The following is an 18,262-nucleotide window of genomic DNA, read 5'->3' as shown; positions in this document are numbered from 1 at the left end:
ATATAGAATAAAATAGAGAATAGAATAGAATAGAATAGAATAGAATAGAATAGAATAGAATAGAATAGAATAGAATAGAATAGAATAGAACAAGGAATGGAATGGAATAGAATAGAATAGAATAGAATAGAATAGAATAGAATAGAATAGAATAGAATAGAATAGATATTGGAATATAGAATAAAATAGAGAATGGAATGGAATGGAATAGAATAGAATAGAATAGAATAGAATAGAATAGAACAAGGAATGGAATGGAATGGAATGGAATAGAATAGAACAGAATAGAATAGAATAGAGCTGGAAGGGACCTTGGAGGCCATCTAATCCAGACCCCTGTTCAAGCAGGAGGACCTAGACCATCTCAGACAAGTGACTGTCTAGTCTCTTCTTAAAAACCTCCAGTGACGGAGCTCCCTCGATTTAGTAGGGTGGAAAAATGGATTGGTTGTCCGACCTAGACGAAGGGTGCCATTTCTGAGCATGGTGACCGTGGATTTCCGATGCCCCTTTTCTGCCCCCAAAGGAAGGAGGGGCGGAGGAGGCCTGTGGTTGGCAACCAGGGCAGAAGCTTGGAATTATGGAGGGGTGGCGGCGGCGGTTCAGCATCTCCCGCGGAGGGAGTCCGTGCAAAGAGCCGGATGGGGCCCTTTCCCCCAACGGCCCGCCTGCTTCGCCCCTTGGGCTGCTTGTGCACTTGGAAGACGCTTGTGCGCTCGGGGCTGGCTCCAGTTTCTAGAGGGAGGGGAACCCCCAGGATCGTCCGGTGGGCTCGTAGAGGGAACACAAGCCGGGCACCCGTCGGGAGGCGCGCCTTTCCCTCCTGCGGCGCCAGCGGTTTCCCAACATCTGGAAGCCGCGATTCAAGCGCCTTCCGTCGGGGAAGTTTGCGGGAGCTGGGTCCTGCCTCTGGCCCTGGAGGCAAAGCACGCCGGGGAGGGGGGCGGGGGAGAATTCAACCGGGCCAGCCGTCTCCCCCCTCCTTCTCGGCGCGCAGCCTTTCCCTCCCCAAACCTTTCGTTGCTTTGCACCCTCTCCCCACCACCGCGCCTTCCCCCGACCCTTTCAGCCTCGGCTTCCCGGCCAGTTCTCAGCCCGCGAAGGAGCCCTTCCCGGGCAGGCGGCGCAACGTGGGGAACGGCTCCTGCGCGCTTTCCTGGCCAGGGATTCCACCTGCCTTCCAAGCGACTCCAGCGGAGACCGGCCGGAGGGTGCTGCCCTTCTCCTCCTCCTCCTCATTGCGCGCAGCTCTCCGGAGCTCTCCCCCCCCCGCGCGCGCGTCCCCGCGAAGCCGCAGCAGCAGCAGCAGCAGGTGGGAGGGAGGGGCGCGCGCCAGACTGGCCCCTCGCCCGCCTCGGGAGGCTGAGCGGCCGCCAAAGCCCGGGAAGGCAGCGCTGCGCCCGTTCCGAGCGCGCCATGAGTGTCAGCAGAATGGCCAGCATCTCGGCGCAGCTGGAGGAAGCCAGCTCCAGCGGCGGTAGGGGGCTGGGGCTGGGGGCTGGGGGCTGGGGAGAAACTGGCTGGTACCGTCCTGCTTTCCCCTGTTTTAAGCCGCCGCCGGGAGCGAACTTTACGCACGGGCCGGGCAGCTGCGCTTTCCTTCTCCCCCACCTTGGAGAGCAGGGTTCGCGCTGCCGTCCGGGGCGGGTTTTTCGGGGTGGGGGTGGGGTGGGTGTAAGGCGCACCCCGGGAAAAAAAACGGCGGGAGGGGGGACCGTTTTGCCTTCCAGAGAGAAGCGGTGGGCCGCTCAGCCCAGCCCCTGTGGGAGCCGCCCTCCACCTCGGTCGCCCCTGCAGGCGGGATTGCCCCCTTCTGGGTGGCCGGGAGGGGCGTTTATCCAGGCCGGGGGTGGTGGGTGGTTGGGGGGGACTCCTTCTGCAACCCACTCCCCTCTCGCCTCCACTTTCTGCCGGTGGGAAAGTTGACCACCCTGGTTGGGGAGGACGGCGCGTCAGTGCGCAGTTTAGGAGATGGGCTGTGAGATGGACGGGGGCGAACCGCTTTCAGTGGAAAAGGGGCTGATGTCGGGTAGCGGCAGGAAGCCTCAGCTCAGGTGGATGCCCAGGTGAGCGAGCCCGCCCCGGGTCCTGGGAGGGCTGGCGTCCTCTGAAGTGATGCCCGCTGCTTCCAGAGTAGACCCCTTGACTTAGCCCGCCGAAGTAAAAGAAGTTGAGAAAAGAGTGGGCTCGCGAGGAGAGGGGAGAAAGTGGAGGAGGCGACGGGGGGGATTTCACCCGGAGAGCCGTGGCGAGCAAGGGGGTCTTCAGCAGACCCTGGAATCGGGGAGCCCCCGACTTTGGGGCGGCGGGGCGGTGGTCTTCGGCTGGGCAGGCGGGAAGGAGAACTTTGCCGCTGAGTTTCAACTACGTTGCGCGAGACGCTTTCCCACTATATAAGGGATTCAATTTACAGCAAATGTTGAGCTCAAAAGCCCGTCAAGGAAATAGGGAAACGAGGACCTGATTTTCAACCAAATCCCTAGAACATGACTTGAAATAAATGAATTGGGGATTAGAGCTTTTTTTTTTTTTTTTAGTTTCCTGTTGCTTGTGTGCACATCTTGCTTGTATCATGGGGAAATTAGTGGATCGACCTCAAGCGACCTGCATCATTAAGTACTATATACTCAGTGCAGGAGAACGTCATTTAACTCTTTGCTATGATTTTTTTCCTGGTAATTTGATATTCTAGTTGTTGCATGGGTACATTTCCACTACCCGAGAAAATTGCAGTGGAAGACTTTGTGCAGCTGTACTAAAAACATAAATTAAAGGAAGAAGAGTACAATTATAGCTATATAGTTATATGATTAAAAATAGGCTATCCATAAGCCCTGTTTCCAATTGCTATTTTCAAACAAGGCACTTCAGCCATCATTTCAGTGGGGAGTGCTGCCTCTCTTCACGGTCAAGACAACAGTTTTGACTTCTGCACCAGGAAAAAAAAAAAAAAGGCTTGTTACATTTCTGCAAGCTAGGATACTCTTTTGCAAACGCACAACTCACCACCGGCAGAAGGAGAGAAGATGCCAGAAGGCATGGATTTAAGAAGACATGAATGAGGGAAGTAAAGACCAGCAATTCCTCAAGCATGGAAAGGAATCTCAGCCATGCAAAAGGGGGGCCAAGCAACTGACCCCTGATCCTTCTTTCTGGAAGGTTCCTTGGCTCTCCAAGAAGGCCTTTTAGGAAGGCAAGGGCTGTAGAAGACTAATCGCTCCTTAGGCACAAGCAGCCACACTGCTGCTTACACAGGCAGGACTACAACAGCTTGCAGAAAGAATTAATCTTTGCCCCCCCCCAAAAAAAAATGCTTGCAAGCAGGCAGTTATTTTTCTGTTTTGTGCCATTGTGGAGGATGCAGCAATTGGCCCTCACCTCAAGGTGTATAAAAAAGGATCCGAGGATCTGCAGAGCTTGCTAGCATATTTGCGCCCTTGGAAATTAAAGGCGATACATTTAGATTAGTGTTTTCAGACTTAGCAACTTCAAGATGGGTAGAGTTCAACTCTCAACTATTTCCCAGCCAGCCACGTTGGCTGGGGAATAGTTTGAGAACCCCTGATCTAGAGGGTTGAAACCTTTAATCCATTGCAGCCCCTGAAGATCCACATTGATACCGAATGTTTCAACGAGCCCCGTTTGAATGCTGCTTCAGATTTTATATATATATATATGAAAGATTGCATGCATAGTGATGTAATATGCTGTAAAAAAACACTCTGATAAATTGAGTTGCTACATCCTTCCTTTGGTCTCTCAGCACAAAATGCTACTGAGCAATGACATTTTATATGTTTCTCTGAGCTTCTCTGTTTTTTTGGAACCGTACAAGGAAAAGGAACAGCCTCTCTTCCTAAATATAAAGGCTGGTTCTCTAAATGTTGCTTCCAGTTAAAGTTCTCCAATTATCCTAAGCTTCCAACTTGGATTAACTGTACACTTTTTACCATCTCTAATGTCCTTCACAGTGATGAACTATGCAAACAGGGCTGAGTGGGGTAGAAAATTGAGATGCTGGTTGAAGCCAGGAGAGAAATGGTGATTATGTCCATTGTACCTGGAGGTCCCACAGACACCTGCGGCAGGTGCATTTGTCTCCTTCTCCACAAAGCGATAACCATGAATCTATTCCCAAAATGTTAGGATTTTTTCCTAACCCTTGTGGAAAACTTTGAAAGCTAATTCTACAGGCCAGGCTACTTAAACACCCCTTCCATCTTTGTGATAGCATTTTATCTTATATATATATATATATTAACTAGGACCATCTGTTTCACAACTTTGGCTCTCCTTCCCCATAAAATTCCAAAAGTATAAAAAGATGCTGTGATTATGTCAAATCATATTTCTCACACACAAATTTTCCCCACTGCAGTGTCCTTTTCAATTTTTTCAGCTTTAAAGGCATTTTGATGAAAAAGAAAAGAAATGAAACGAAGGCATATTTGTTTGAAAGTAGTGCTAAAGATATTGTTCCACTGGTTAATTGTTCTCACTGTCAGGAATTCTCTCCTTAGTTCCAGGTTGCTTAGCTCTTTGATTAGTTTCCATCTGTTGCTTCTTGTCCAGCCGTGTGGTGTTTTGGAGAATAATAGTGATAGTGATTTTGTTGGATAGTGCAGAACTTTGGACAGTGAAGGGTGAATGACTGCAAAGAAGGTGCAACTGGGTGGGTTACTGTTTCCCCTCCCCCCAGTTCTTCTGCCAAGGTCTCCCTTACTCCAGGTGCACACCTCCAGCATCAGACTACATTTCTGCAAACTGCGAAATGGTAATAACCTTGCTGAAGAAAGAGGCAGCAAGAGAAAGTAAACAATGACTCAGTCCTGGAAAAGGAGAAGGCGTGAGAAAGAAACTCAAAATAACTCCACCTTGATTCTCTTTGGTATAAGAGGGGGCAGAAGGATTCTCTGGCTGGCTTCCAAGATTCTGTCATTATGCCCAGCAGCAGCAGTAAAGTAGCATTTCTGGGAACCCTTGCTCTGTCTTCTTTCTGGTCCTGTCCTGGCTCAAAGGGCTGAGAGTCACATCTCAGCTACTCCATTTATGCTGAATGCACTTAGTACCATGAAAGGCAGGCAGGATGTTGGAGTCCGTTCCCTTCCCTCTCCATCCCAGGAAATATAAATTCAGTAGCTTAATAGGGCCGATCAGGTGTAGGACAACCGTGGTCCAATTTATGGGGCTTTAAAAAGTCAGTCAGCCCATCTGCCTGATCACTGGTGAAGCGGGCACAGCAGCGTCTGCATTTTCTGCGTTGCATGAGAAAAGCACGTCTTCCCCTGTCCTGACCACTTTCTACAGGGGGACAATCAAGAGCATCCTGTCATACAGCATCACAGTCTGGTTTGGAGGCATCCCTGCTTCAGACAGGAAGGCAGTGCAGAGAGTGGTGAGGACGGTAGAAAAGATCATTGGCAGTTATCTCCCTTCCATCCAGGACATAGCACAGAAGCGTTGTTTGAGCATGGTCCGTAAGATTATCTGAGACACTACACATCCCCTTCATGACTTGTTTTCCTTGCTACCTTCTGGGAGCGGGGGGGGGGGCTTCATGGTATCCGCAGCAGAACATCCAGATTCAACCAGAGTTTCATTCCATATGGCATTAACCTTGCGAACTCTCAAGCTTCCTCCTTCCATTCTATATTCAAGATGGACAGTATTTAATATTTATTTGCTGCGCATATGTAGGTATGTGGGTCTATACATATGTTGTTCATAGTACGTTTAGGTGTGTGTCATGTATGTGTTTCACTTTGAGAATGGGCAACTGAATTTCATTTTTGATGTGTGCCATTGTGCCCACAGTAAAAAAATGACAATAAAGGTTATCTTGTCTTACCTGTTACCTGGATGCTCGAAAACCAGATTAAGGAGATTACGTTGCATCCCAGCAAGCATCCAGGACATGGGTCCACACCATCTCCAGGCAGCTAAGAATGCTCTCTTAGCGTAAGAGGCAGGAGGAAAAATGCTGGAAGCCAGGGTCATAGATTCAACATGTATGAAAGCCAATCTATGTGTCCCTGGATAATGTTGCAGGATCCAATCTGAGGAACAGAGGTTTAGTCTTCCAAGCTTTTTTGGACTCATTCTGTGGCCCATCCTCAGAGAACTTCTCTCTAGCAGAGTTTACGCTTTGGCTATTCTATGCATTGTATTTATGCGGTGCCTGGTTGTGTGTGGCTTTTTAGTTGTTGATTATTGAGTTCATGGCCGGCTATTGGCTGCCAAGTCCTTGGCTCCCAAGTACCTGCTAAGCTGGTGGTAAATCAGCACTCCTGTTGACTGACAAGAGTCCCCTTTCCAGGCTTCAATAATTTCCCTGACTGTTTTTGTACCTGCTCTGCCAACAATCTGTGTAGCTGTGAAATCGTACTGCATGTATGTCCTTGTCCATTGCAATGTGAAGGTACCAATGAGTTCAGGTCTCCTTATCTGACCACTCTCTTGTGTTCTTGCAATCTGGTGGATGGCTTCCTCTCCATCTTCCCTACCTAGTCACAGGGGCAATCCATGCAATCTCTCTCTGGTAAATGGAGAAACCCTGGTGAGGAAAGCACCACACTATCCTTTGTGGGTGGTGGTTTGTGGGGGTCAGGATCAGAAGCCAGCATTTTGTGACTGGGAAAGTAGATCAGCAGTTCTTCATCCTAAGTTATGGTAGTATGTTCACTGTCCACAAAAATCGAGATGGCTATGCTGTAAAAAGCAGACAGGAAGCTATTCAAACACAGATGAGGGAAATTCATGGCTTTATACAGTGAGGGCAATTAACCAGTGGAACTGCTTGCCACCATAAATTGTGGGTGCTTCATCACTGGAGGCTTTTAAGAACAGACTGGACAGCCACTTGTCTGGAATGGTACATATAGTTCTGCCTCAGGAATCCAAGTTAATACGGTTATCACTTTCCTACTTTTTAGGACAGGGGGAGGCAACCTTGGCCCTTTCATGACTTGCGGACTTCAACTCCCAGAATTCCTGAGCCAGCCACGCTGAGGGAAAAGGGAAAGGTTTCCAAGCTGAGCCATGCTGGCTCAGGAATTCTGGGAGTTGAAGTCTACGAGTCATAAAAGAGCCAAGGTTGCCTACCCCTGATATAGGGTCTCTTGCTTGAGCAGAAGGTTGGACTAGAAGACCTTTAGGGTCCCTTCCAGCTGTATTCTGACCAGTGCCCAATGTTTTCATCAGGAATTGAAGAGTGCAGAAGCCATAAATGGCAAGCAGGCAGCTTTTTTCCCCCTCCAGGCTCAACCATGAAGCAGGGGAACTACTGGACGAAAAGAAAACATACAGAGAGAGAGAGAGAGAGAGAGAGAGACGCAATCTCTTTTGCATATTCTCTAGATGAAGTCGATGCATTACATGTTTTTTGCAATCAGTGTAACAGCGGAGGTCAGCAAAACAGCAGAGATACGTTAATAGCTCGCTGAGCAAATAGCAGCTTCTGGCTGTGGTGGTTATTTCTGTGCTGTCTTCCCCCCCCCCCCCAAAAGAAATAATCAGGACCAACTCCCAGCTCCAGAGTCTTCTTCGTGCCATGGTTGAGGTGGCGAAGAAGATCAAGCCTTTGTTTGTTGGCTCCTACTCAGCCTAAAAAAAAAAAAAAAAAAGAGCACGAATCAGAAAAACACAGAAACACAAAAAGGGGGGATGTGCCTGCTTCTTTATTTCCTCTTCACTCAAATACCAGCCAACCAACTGAATAAGGAAACAGGATCTGGGGGGGGGGCAAATAGCAAGTGCCCTGTTCCTCCTTCCATCCCCAGATTCTGCCTGTTACTCGAAGGAGAGGAACTATTTAACGCACATCACACGAGGTGGTTCTAGAGCAGGGCTTTTCAACCCGTGGTACAGGTACCACCTGTGGTACATTGGCACCTGGCAGGTGGTACACGACTATCCTAGAAAAGCGGTAGCTGGGAAGGGGAATGAGCTGAACTATGGCAGCACTGCACAAGCCTGAGCGAGAGACGGCTGGAGCTGCAGGGCTGTCAGGGCTCAGCGGAAGCGCCAGGATCAGTGCCGCTTTCCAGCTGATCGGCACTTCTTTGGGACTGTCAGGGCTCAGCAGAAGCACCAGGATCAGTGCCGCTTTCCAGCTGGAGCTTGGCGCTGATCCTGATGCTTCTGCTGAGCCCAGAAGAAGCACCGATCAGCTGGAATGTTGCAGCCTCTCCAGGGTCTTGTGATTTACATTCAGATGCTTGGCAACTGATTCATATTTATGATGGTCACAGTGTCCCAGGGTCATGTGAAGTGACCAAAACCTGCTACAACCACCCAGCAGATGGGGGGGGGAATAAAAACCAAACACCCCCCACCCCACTCTCGCTGCCAATCCTCAACAGAAATGCTCACAGCAATGAAAACCTCGGATAGGAAGAAGAGCACCACCAGGCGGGCAGGCAGGTGTCTTGCTCGGCTGTGGCTTGGGAGGCACTTTTTTCAGTGCCATTGTAACTTCGAACAGTCACTAAGCGAACTGTTGTAAATCGAGGACTACTTGTACTTTATCACTTTTTTCCTTTTTTTTTCTTTTTGGTCATCAAGTTTTTGACACCTTGCTAGGCGACTGGTGGTACTCAGATGTTGCCATATCCTAAAAGTGGTACAATGGGTGAAAAAGTTGAAAAGCCCTGCTCTAGATCAATCTCTGCTTAAAGGATTTTAACGTTCGGAGTTCAGAATACGATAATCTGTTGAGGATGGTGGGTGTTTCAAGCTTGGAGTCTAGTTCAAACAATTATTATACGGGCAAATTTAAACGTATCTTCGGCAATGGATTGTTGTTTTGGTGCTATCAGCTTTTGAGTGTGACTACAGAGGTGCAAAATATGATCGTGGGGATTCTGCAAAGGTTGTAACTGTAAAAAATGGGCTTAAAAATGGCACATTTTTGGTGCCGTTATAACTTTGAATGTTTGCTATAAGTCAAGAACTATTTGTATTCAGAAAATGAACCTTTTTAAACATTTTCAGTTCAGGACTGATTGACTTTAATAATAAAAAAGAGACGTATGTGGTCTTTTTTTCTGCAAAAAGAAAAAAGAAATTAACCAAACGAAGTTTAACCTCTCCTGATTTCCCAACTCGTTACATCTTAACAGCATCGGTGTCCTGTCACTTTAATCTAGATTTCACTGTTGGGTTTCTTGTCATCAACATTTGAGAAATGTTTGATTATACACAATATACACAAAAGGAGTTGAGTAATTGCTAACCTGGCTAGGACACAGGATTGCTAGTTTCTCAACTAAGTGTGTGCCATTTGGGACAGTTTAATAGGCAGATGTTTGTTTATCTGATTTACAATCAGAGGCCAAATGGAGCTTAAAAGATGCGGGCTGACATCTTCTTATTCCCTGGGAAAACAGGAAAAGTGTTTTATTTCTTCTTGGCATCCACTTTATGTAACACACACACACACACACCCAAAAAAGAGAAGAGCTTGGTTTGAATACCAACAAGTGTAGCTATTTTGCAAATGTTTTTGCAGACATACAAACTACCGTTTAGTTTACTCCAGCCCCATAATTAGCCATTATAATTAATCTACAGTAAAGGTTTGCCCAGACTTAGCCCTTTCTAAATGCCGGGCGTCAGATTGCTCTCTGCTGATGCAGTAGAGAATGAATGGCATGTTGACACAGAAATCTTTGGATCATTTCAGCTTTTATGAGAACTTGCACTCTTTTTTTTTTTGCAATCTTTCCTTTTATTCCCCCCCCCCCCCAGTAATGATCAGCTATAAAGAGTTGAGCAAAATCAGATTGTCTGTCTTTGCTGGCTGAAGGAAATGAAGAAATGGCAGGAATGTTTTGCCTTAAATCCTTGCCATTTTGGCTAGTTGTAACATAAAGCTGGACAAGGAGGCCATACTTAAAATTATTCAAAAGAATGAAGATCAGATCTGCGTGCCTGCAAATTGCTTTAATATCAGGTTTAGAAAATAAAGCAGATGCTTCTGCAGTATCTGATTCCCCCAGACTGTTGTTTGAGGACACTATTTCAGCATGTTTCAAAACTTCACCATACACTGACAATACGATGAATCCTACACTAAAAATGCAATAAGCTGCATTTTGATGAAAAGAGGAGATTTGGATGCAAGCCTCCCGTTTTTAATTTAATTGCATGTTCTCCTTTTGTCATGCTTGAGATGAAGGGGTTAATTTTAAGAAAAGCCATACAGCAATTGGTTTGAACAAGACAAATGTATTTCCCAGTTTCTTTAGCAGAAGCACAGAAACCAAAGCTGAACCGGACTGTGATCTGTCTAGATATTTTTTTTTTTTGCTCATTTTTACAATTTGTACGGAGTGTGGGAGGCTTTTAAATCACCACAAGGTAGCTCAACCCAGCTCAGAACAGCTTCGCTCCATTTTGGAATCTGGCCCTTGAAATTAAACCTTTATAGTACCCGATGATGATGATGATGATGATTTACAGTGGCTTGACAAAAATTATCCTCCAAAAGGAACAATATGGAAAAAATGTAGCCAAACTCATCATGACAATATGAATTCACGGATGGTGTTTCCTGACAACTGTCCATGTCTCTTTAGGAACAGAGGGTTGGCAACTGACTCGTACTTATGACGGTTGCAGTGTTGTCGGGTCACGTGATCCCCTTTTGGTGTGTTGAAAAGCAATATCAATGGGGGAAGCAGATTCGCTTAAAAACCCTGTTACTAACTTATCAACTGCAGTGGAGAGGAAGGTCATAAAAAAGGGGAAAAAACTTACTTAACAAATTTCTCACCTAGCAACATAAATTTTGGGCTCAATTGTGGCCATAAGCTGAGAACTTCCCGTATTGTATATTCTGAAATAGGAAGAGACTTTTATCTTCGTCAGGAGCTCCAATTTGATCTCTACAGGAGATTTATTTTGAAACTCATGTAAAACACAGACCTCAACATTTATTTTCTTATTTGTCCCAGTACAATTGTTTCTAATTTTCTTGTCTAGTGTCACCCAGGGAGAGATCTAGTTAGTTAAAACTATTTTCTTCAATTTATTTGTTTCCAGTTGCCTTCAGGCTATAAGATCCTACTCTGCAAAAGAATACTTAAACACTGAGGTTATTTAATCACGTTGAGGTCTAACTGAAGATTTAAAGAAGTTTGCTAATAATTAACTATTAACTAATAAATGGCTAGAAAGGAGAATGAATGCTTGCTAAAAAAAAAAGTCCATTTTTTTTCACACACTACACAGAGAATACAGCTCTGTTTCTGGCGTCGCGCTCTAAACCGTGAGATTAAATTTTAGCTGTTATAGGAGAAAAGTTTTGCCCTGGATGATTTTGCCACAAGGGGTCTTCTGGTAGTGTTATAAATAGTGGAGAAATTGTTGAAGTGAGGAGGGGCGGTTTCGTTCAAAAACGAAAAAAAAAAAATTCTAGCTCAACATTAGCACTAATAACACTTCAGAACTGATCCGTTGATAAGTTCTCCGTTTTTGGGTCTGAACTAAAGTTTTAAAACTAGTTAAAGAACTTAACAATAATGTAATTATTATTCATGTTTAAACAGTGATATTCCTTTGTTTACGTGGCCACAAATATGTCAAATGAGAGAAATATCTAAACTCTTTGTTGTTGTTAGTTGCGAAGACGTGTCCGACCCATTGCAACCCCATGGACAACGTTCCTCCAGGCCTTCCTGTCCTCTACCATCTTCTGGAGTCCATTGAAGTTCACGCCTGCTGCTTCAGGGACTCCATCCAGCCACCTCCTTCTCTGTCGTCCCCTTCTTCTCTTGCCCTCCGTCTTTCCCAGCATTAGACTCTTCTCCAGGGAGTCCTTCCTTCTCATTAGGTGGCCAAAGGACTTGAGTTTCAACTTCAGGATCTGGCCTTCTAAAGAGCAGTCGGGGTTGATCTCCTCCAGGACTAACCGGTTGGATCGCCTTGCAGTCCAGGGGACTCGCAGGCGTCTTCTCCAGCACCAGAGTTCAAAGGCCTCAATTCTTTGGCGCTCAGCCTTTCTTATGGTCCAACTTTCACAGCCATATCTTGCAACTGGGAAAACCATGGCCTTGACTATACGCACTTTTGTTGGCAGGGTGATGTCTCTGCTTTTTAGTATGCTGTCCAGATTTGCCATAGCTTTCCTCCCCAGGAGCAAGCGTCTTTTAAACCGTGATATTTCTTTGCTTACGTGGCCACAAATATGTCAAATGAGAAAAATATCTAAACTCTTACTCAGATAAATACACCGATGAAGAGCAAAGAACGAACTCCTCAGGAACTTTAATATGAATATAGTCCAAACCCAAAGCATAATGAAAAGATCACCCAGAGAGATTCAGCAGGTTTAGACTTAAAAATGGCTCTTTGACACAGTAAAAGTAACCGGCCTTCTGCAGGAGGCCCAAACAAATATTTGAAATGTGTTAGCAGGAATTCTCCCCATTGTTAGTGTTCCGTGAAAACATTTATTCACCAGAAAAGCATCGTCTGCCCTTTCTGTATATTTCCAGCAGATACCTCAACGGTGTTCAAAATTCACACAGAGCTGGTATTTTCAAAGGGGATCTTAGTAAAGAATTGTTCATTTTTTTAAAAAATAAAAGCCTTTTTTCCTCCAATAAATTGGAGGGTCCGGTAACCCTGTTTCCACTCAGCTTGGATTCCTTTCCAGGATTAATGGGAGCTGTGATTATAGATTTTGGCAGTTTTATATTCTGAATCAGCAGTAAACTCAGCTAGCGGATTCCAAGCTAACTGTTGCCTGTTCTTATGAGCTGATGTTGCTGATTCAAGGACTTTTAAAGTATTTCACCGATTAGGCAGCTTTATTAAGAATCTTTAGTTATTTATTTATCAGATTTTTGAAGCCGCCTCTCTCCCTCACAGAAAGACTCTGGAAGGGCCCCAATAAAACATGAAAACATTAAAAAAAAAGGTCTATAAAATTTAAAAAGAGGCAAGGATGGTTAAAATTCAATCTGAAAAATTAATTAAAAGGAAGAGGGAGGGCTATGTGTTCCTCTGTGCACCCCTGTTTTCACACCTTCCTGAAAGGCCAGGAGAGCAGGCATTTTGATTTTATATTTCAATTTTATTCAACTAATATCTTCAACTAATCATGACTACAACCGGGCGGGACATAAAAAAATGACACAAGCTTTGGAAAAAAGTCATAACTTTCAAAGCTTCTGTCACCCTTGAATTCAGGTTCAATTTTTGCTACCTGACAAAGATTTTGGATAGCTAGCCAAAATGGAATAATCAGGTTCAAACAATTTATCCAGTTTCACTGTAATTTTAATCCCTGAATCCCCTGGTCTGATTAGTATGCCAGCGAATAAAGTCTATTAATATTCTCTGATCCCTTGGCATAACTTTAACTAATTCATAGATCCTTCAGATCTTTTCAGCTTATCTGCTAATGCTTCAGTTATTTTAAGTGAACCTGATAACATAAGAAAAAAAATTTATTATGAGATAAACACAGATAGTTCTTTTCTCTATATCAATCCTTTCCATATATCTTTAGGGTCTTAATCATGGAGTCAAAAACTCCATATTTGCAATGAAGATCTTGAATATTCTTCTCCTATACCATGATGAAGTACAGGAGGGGTTAAATAATAGACCTTGTTATTGGAGATTGTTGAAGTCAGCTACTGTTTACAGGAAGAAAATTGTAATTTATTTGCTGGCTAAACTAAATCTAAAGTAATTAAAGTCCATTCAAAACTCATTTAGGAAAGACAAATCTTTCTTTTTAATCACCTGGCTTTCATTAAACTACGCAGAGCTATCCAGAATAATAAACCCCTCTAGACTTAGAAGAGCTTTTTGCTATAGATTGTTATCTGTACATGCAGTGTTTGAGACTTGCTCTCTAAAATAAGACTTTTCCCATTTCTTTTATGATTTTCTTGAAAGATTATTACATCTGAATTATTTTTTTAAAGTTGAAATTAAAGTTTAACTACATTTACTAAGCTATTTGAGATCCACAATTTTAATTATTCCATAGTTTAATGAAAGATTTCATTCAGATCTAAAGCTTAATGTTGTCTATTGATATGGTAGCAATTATTTATTGCTTCTCCCTATTTACAAGAAGCAACAGATGGAAACTAATCAAGGAGAGAAGCAACCTTAACACTAAGGAGAAACTTCCTGACAGTGAGAAGAATTAACCAGTGGAACTACTTGCCTCCAGGAGTTGTGGGTGTTCCAGCACTTGAGGTTTTTAAGAAGAGACTAGACAGTTATTTGTCTGGAATGGTATAAGGTCTCCTGCTTGAGCAGGATTCTGTATTCTGTATTCTATGTTCTAAGAGACAACAACAACAACAATAATAATAACAACAACAATAATAATAATAATAAAGTTGGAAGGGACCTTGGAGGTCATCTAGTCCAACCCCCTGCTCAGGCAGGAAACCCTATTTCAGACCAATGGCTGTCCAGTCTCTTCTTAAAAACTTCCAGTGTTGGAGCATTCACCACTTCTGGAGGCAGGTTGTTCCACTGGTTAATTGTTCTAACTGTCAGGAAGTTTCTCCTTAGTTCTAGGTTGCTTCTCTCCTGGATTAGTTTCCATCCGTTGCTTCTTGTCCTGCTTTCAGGCGCCTTGGAAAATAGCTTGATTCCCTCTTCTTTGGGGCAGCCCCTGAGATACTGGAACACTGCTATCATGTCCCCCTTCGTCCTTCTCTTCATTAAACTAGACATACCCAATTCCAGCAGCCTTTCCTTATATGCTTTAGCCTCCAATCCCCTGATCCTCTTTGTTGCTCTTCTCTGTACTCTTTCCAGAGTCTCAGCATCTTTTTTACATCATGGTGACCAAAACTGGATGCAGTATTCGAAATATGGCCTTACCAAGGCCTTGTAAAGTGGTATTAATACTTCACGTGATCCTGATTCTCGTTGCAGCCCTTCTTCTTTGGAATATCTAGCTAACAATTCATGCTATCTAACAAGATGCAGTTCACTAAGGTCCTGCAGAAAAAGCAAGTGCACAACTATAGAATAGGTAGTTCCTGGGTGAACACTAGTAGCTTTGAGAGATATCTAAATGACCTGCTGGACCACCACTTAAGTATAGCCAGCAACAGAGTTGTGTTTGGAAAAAGTTAAAAATGGTATCTTAGAATTATTTAGAGCATCTGCCAGATAGTAAACTCCATTAGTTGTGTCTTCAAAGGATAATTTAGAAGATTCTGAGGATAGGCTAGTTACAGGTTTCTAAATTTTCATTGAGTCTATATATCAAAGAGGGATTCGGTTAGGAGTCCGTAATGCATAATTCAGACGTACTCTATATTTGTTCTTGAACTCTGTGTTGTCTTTTGCAAGAATTATTGGGAAATGTCATTTTCTGAAAAAATCAATTTGCCTAAACTCTTTCTTTCTCGCATTCCGCATTTTTAGTGCCCCTTTAAATCCACATGGGTTGTTTATATAACTGAAGCAAATATGAACCCAACGCTTTTTACAGCAGATCGCTTTCTATTTTAGCTACTAATCAATCCACTTGACACTTCAAGGTCCATAAACCAATTTTATTTTTGCAATATTTTACTTACTTACTTTCCCAGCAGTGACTTGGGGGGGGGAAGGGAAACGAGCGGAGAATTTTGAATATCCGCTCTATGTGATGAAAAGCAGTTACATAATAAGACCCAAAGGTGCTTTTTCAATTGAGTTTTCTTTCTTTTTTTCTTTTTCCCCTTGAAGACATTTCACTTCTCATCCAAGAAGCTTCTTCAGTTCTGACTGAACTGGTGGAGGAGGAAAGAATGTGTGATTTTTACATTTTACAACATGCTCTTTAAATCTCAGAGGGGCCCATCAGCAAAAATAGATGGGAGATCTTTGAGACATAGGATGTTGGGATGCTTCAGCATAGTGGATATGTTCAGTTATTCCATTCTAGATAATGAGGGCTTTTTTCTAGTTTGATAAAGGGAAGAGGCAGCCTAGTCAGTGTTAGCTGGTCCATTGTAAAGTGGCTGGTAAAATCTACTGTAAAGTCAGTTTTGTCATCAACTCTGAGAACTTGAAGGGTTTACAACATGATATCTATGCCCGAATTCTCATTAAGCTTTCAAATAGCGACAAAGTGGAAATCAAACTGTCAATGGAAGGTAGGACTATTGTTAAAATTACCACAGGAATATATTTGAGATCTTGATTATGTCCAGGCGGTAGGCTCCAGAAGCCTTGTAATGAATGCAGCGCTGCAGGTGTATAATACCTGCAATTTGCATCAGTGATAACCAGAAAATGGAAGAGTTAGAAAGAGCCTCTGCTGTTGGTCTCATAAAAGTAATTTTTATAAAACTTTTCAATAAAAAAAAAAAGATTGTCTCAATCATGGATTTTTTTTTTTTTTTGGCAAAACGACCCTTCCAGGTTGATTGCGTTTGTTACTCTTTGATGAGCACAGAAGCTTGTTGCACCACTCAGTGGGGCCAAACTAACAAGGAAAGTTTTAAAATGCATGCAGGCATGGTATAAAAAGAGAACTGGGAGTCTATTCGGAAGCCGCAGGGCAGGTGGTGGCCTTGTCCTGTGATTTTATCTTTTCTTTGTTTTGGGTGAAATTTAGAAATTTTCTTTTCCACAAATTTCCCAGGTATTGAGGTCAGGCTGATAGGTCTGTAGTTTCCTGGATCCATTTTTCCCTCTTCTTTGAAGATGGGAACTACATCAGCTCTTTTCCAATCCATTGATAGTTCCCCAGTGCTCCAGGATCTTTGAAAAATATAGTTCAGTGATTCCGAGATCACATCTGCCAGTTCCTTGAGAACCTTGGGGTGTAATCCATCTGGTCCTGGCGATTTGAACTCGTCCAGGCTGGATAGGTGCTCACTTACCATTTTCTTGCCTATCTTAACTTGTGTTTCTAGTCTGTTTTTTACGGCAGTATTTTTGATAGGTTGGTCTGTTTTTTCGCCTTTGTGTAAAGACAGATGCAAGAAACGAGTTAAATAGTTCTGTTTTCTCCCTGTTGCTTGTCACCTTCTTGCCACTTTCACCTACTAATGGGCCAATCGTTTCCTTGATTTTTTTTCTTGTTTTTTACTTGTTGAATGGATGAGAGTCTGGTGGCTATTTTTTCCCCCACTGGGGAAAAAATAGCCACCAGACCCTCTGCAGAAGGAGGGAGGCTTGTAGAATGCATTTAAACGCAAAGGCTATGCTTGCGTGGCCAGGGCTGTTGATCTTGGGCTGGGTGTCACCATCACCATCGTCATTTTAGCCACGGTCCATCCACTGCAGTTTGAAGACCTCCTCTGCCTGTTTTCAACCTATACAGTCCTGGGCTTTCTTTTGCCCATTGGCCCACCCTCCTTGCTGATGTAGTTGCTCCATCCTGTTTCCTTAGGCTGAGTATGTGCTGAGTATGGGCTCTGCTTCTGTTTAAGAGCCCAAATATTAAATGGTGGGTTGGTGGGATGGTTGTTGATCTTCTGCTCTTCTGAAAATCTTTCAGAGTGTCTCTTTGTTGGTGGTGGAAGCAGTTCTACCGGGAGGGGCAGAATGACCATACCCAGCACCCCCCCCCCCCTCGCCGGTCTTAGGTGAAAGAGCAGCCACAGGGAGAGGCTGTAACCACTCTTGATCAGCAGATTTCTCTGTGTAAGTGAATTGCCTGAATGACCAAGGCGGTTTCAGAAATTATAATAATTTTTATTTTGCGGTCACAGACCAAAATGCAAGTGCAACAAAAGAAAACACAAGAAAAATATAATCACAAACAATTAACCTCAGAAGCCTTGGCTAAAGGGGATTACAATGTTCTCCTCTAATAGTTGCAGCTCTTAAAAGAAATTTAGAAAGGTTTCAGAAATTAAAGTCTGAAGCAATTATATTATGAGAGAAAAATGGACTCAGTGTGGTTTCTAGAATAAAAAAGTTGGGAGGGACTTTGGAGGTCTTCTAGTCCAGCCCCCTGCTCAAGCAGGAGATCCTAGAACCATTTCAATCAATCAATCAATCAATCAGAATAGAGTTGGAAGGGACCTTGGAGGTCTTCTAGTCCAACCCCCTGCTCAGGCAGGAAACTCTTAGGGTAATGAAACATCTGCAAGAAAACAAACAACCTCAGAGAGCACCAAGGACCCTACAGTCGTTGTCCTCCTCCTCTTCCTCTTCCTCTTCCCCTTCCTCTTCTTCTTCCTCCTCCTCCTTTCCACAACCCCCCCTAGCCTTGATGATGTTACCTAGTTAGGGTAATGAAACGTCTGCAAGAAAACAAGCAAGCTCAGAGAGCACC

At 43.9% G+C, this 18,262-nt stretch overlaps 1 protein-coding gene across 2 annotated transcripts in view; it reads left to right on the top strand.

The window, feature by feature from the left end:
- The first annotated feature begins 1,361 nt into the window (after nucleotides 1–1,361).
- KCNIP4 (potassium voltage-gated channel interacting protein 4) overlaps nucleotides 1,362–18,262 on the top strand; it is a 217,381-nt gene continuing 200,480 nt past the window's right edge. The window contains exon 1 of one of the 2 annotated variants that reach the window (XM_039335899.1): nucleotides 1,362–1,477. In XM_039335899.1, coding sequence (XP_039191833.1) covers nucleotides 1,417–1,477 — 61 coding nt within the window. In that variant the 5' untranslated portion in view covers nucleotides 1,362–1,416. The remainder of the gene's footprint in view (nucleotides 1,478–18,262) is intronic. The other variant, XM_039335902.1, reaches the window with a different exon arrangement.

Source organism: Crotalus tigris, unplaced genomic scaffold, assembly GCF_016545835.1.
Source record: "Crotalus tigris isolate CLP2741 ecotype Arizona unplaced genomic scaffold, ASM1654583v1 scf7180000017663.5292952, whole genome shotgun sequence".
In the NCBI taxonomy this organism is placed as follows: domain Eukaryota; kingdom Metazoa; phylum Chordata; class Lepidosauria; order Squamata; family Viperidae; genus Crotalus; species Crotalus tigris.
Note: the sequence above shows the minus strand (reverse complement) of the source record. Positions and strands in the feature narration are given on the sequence as shown.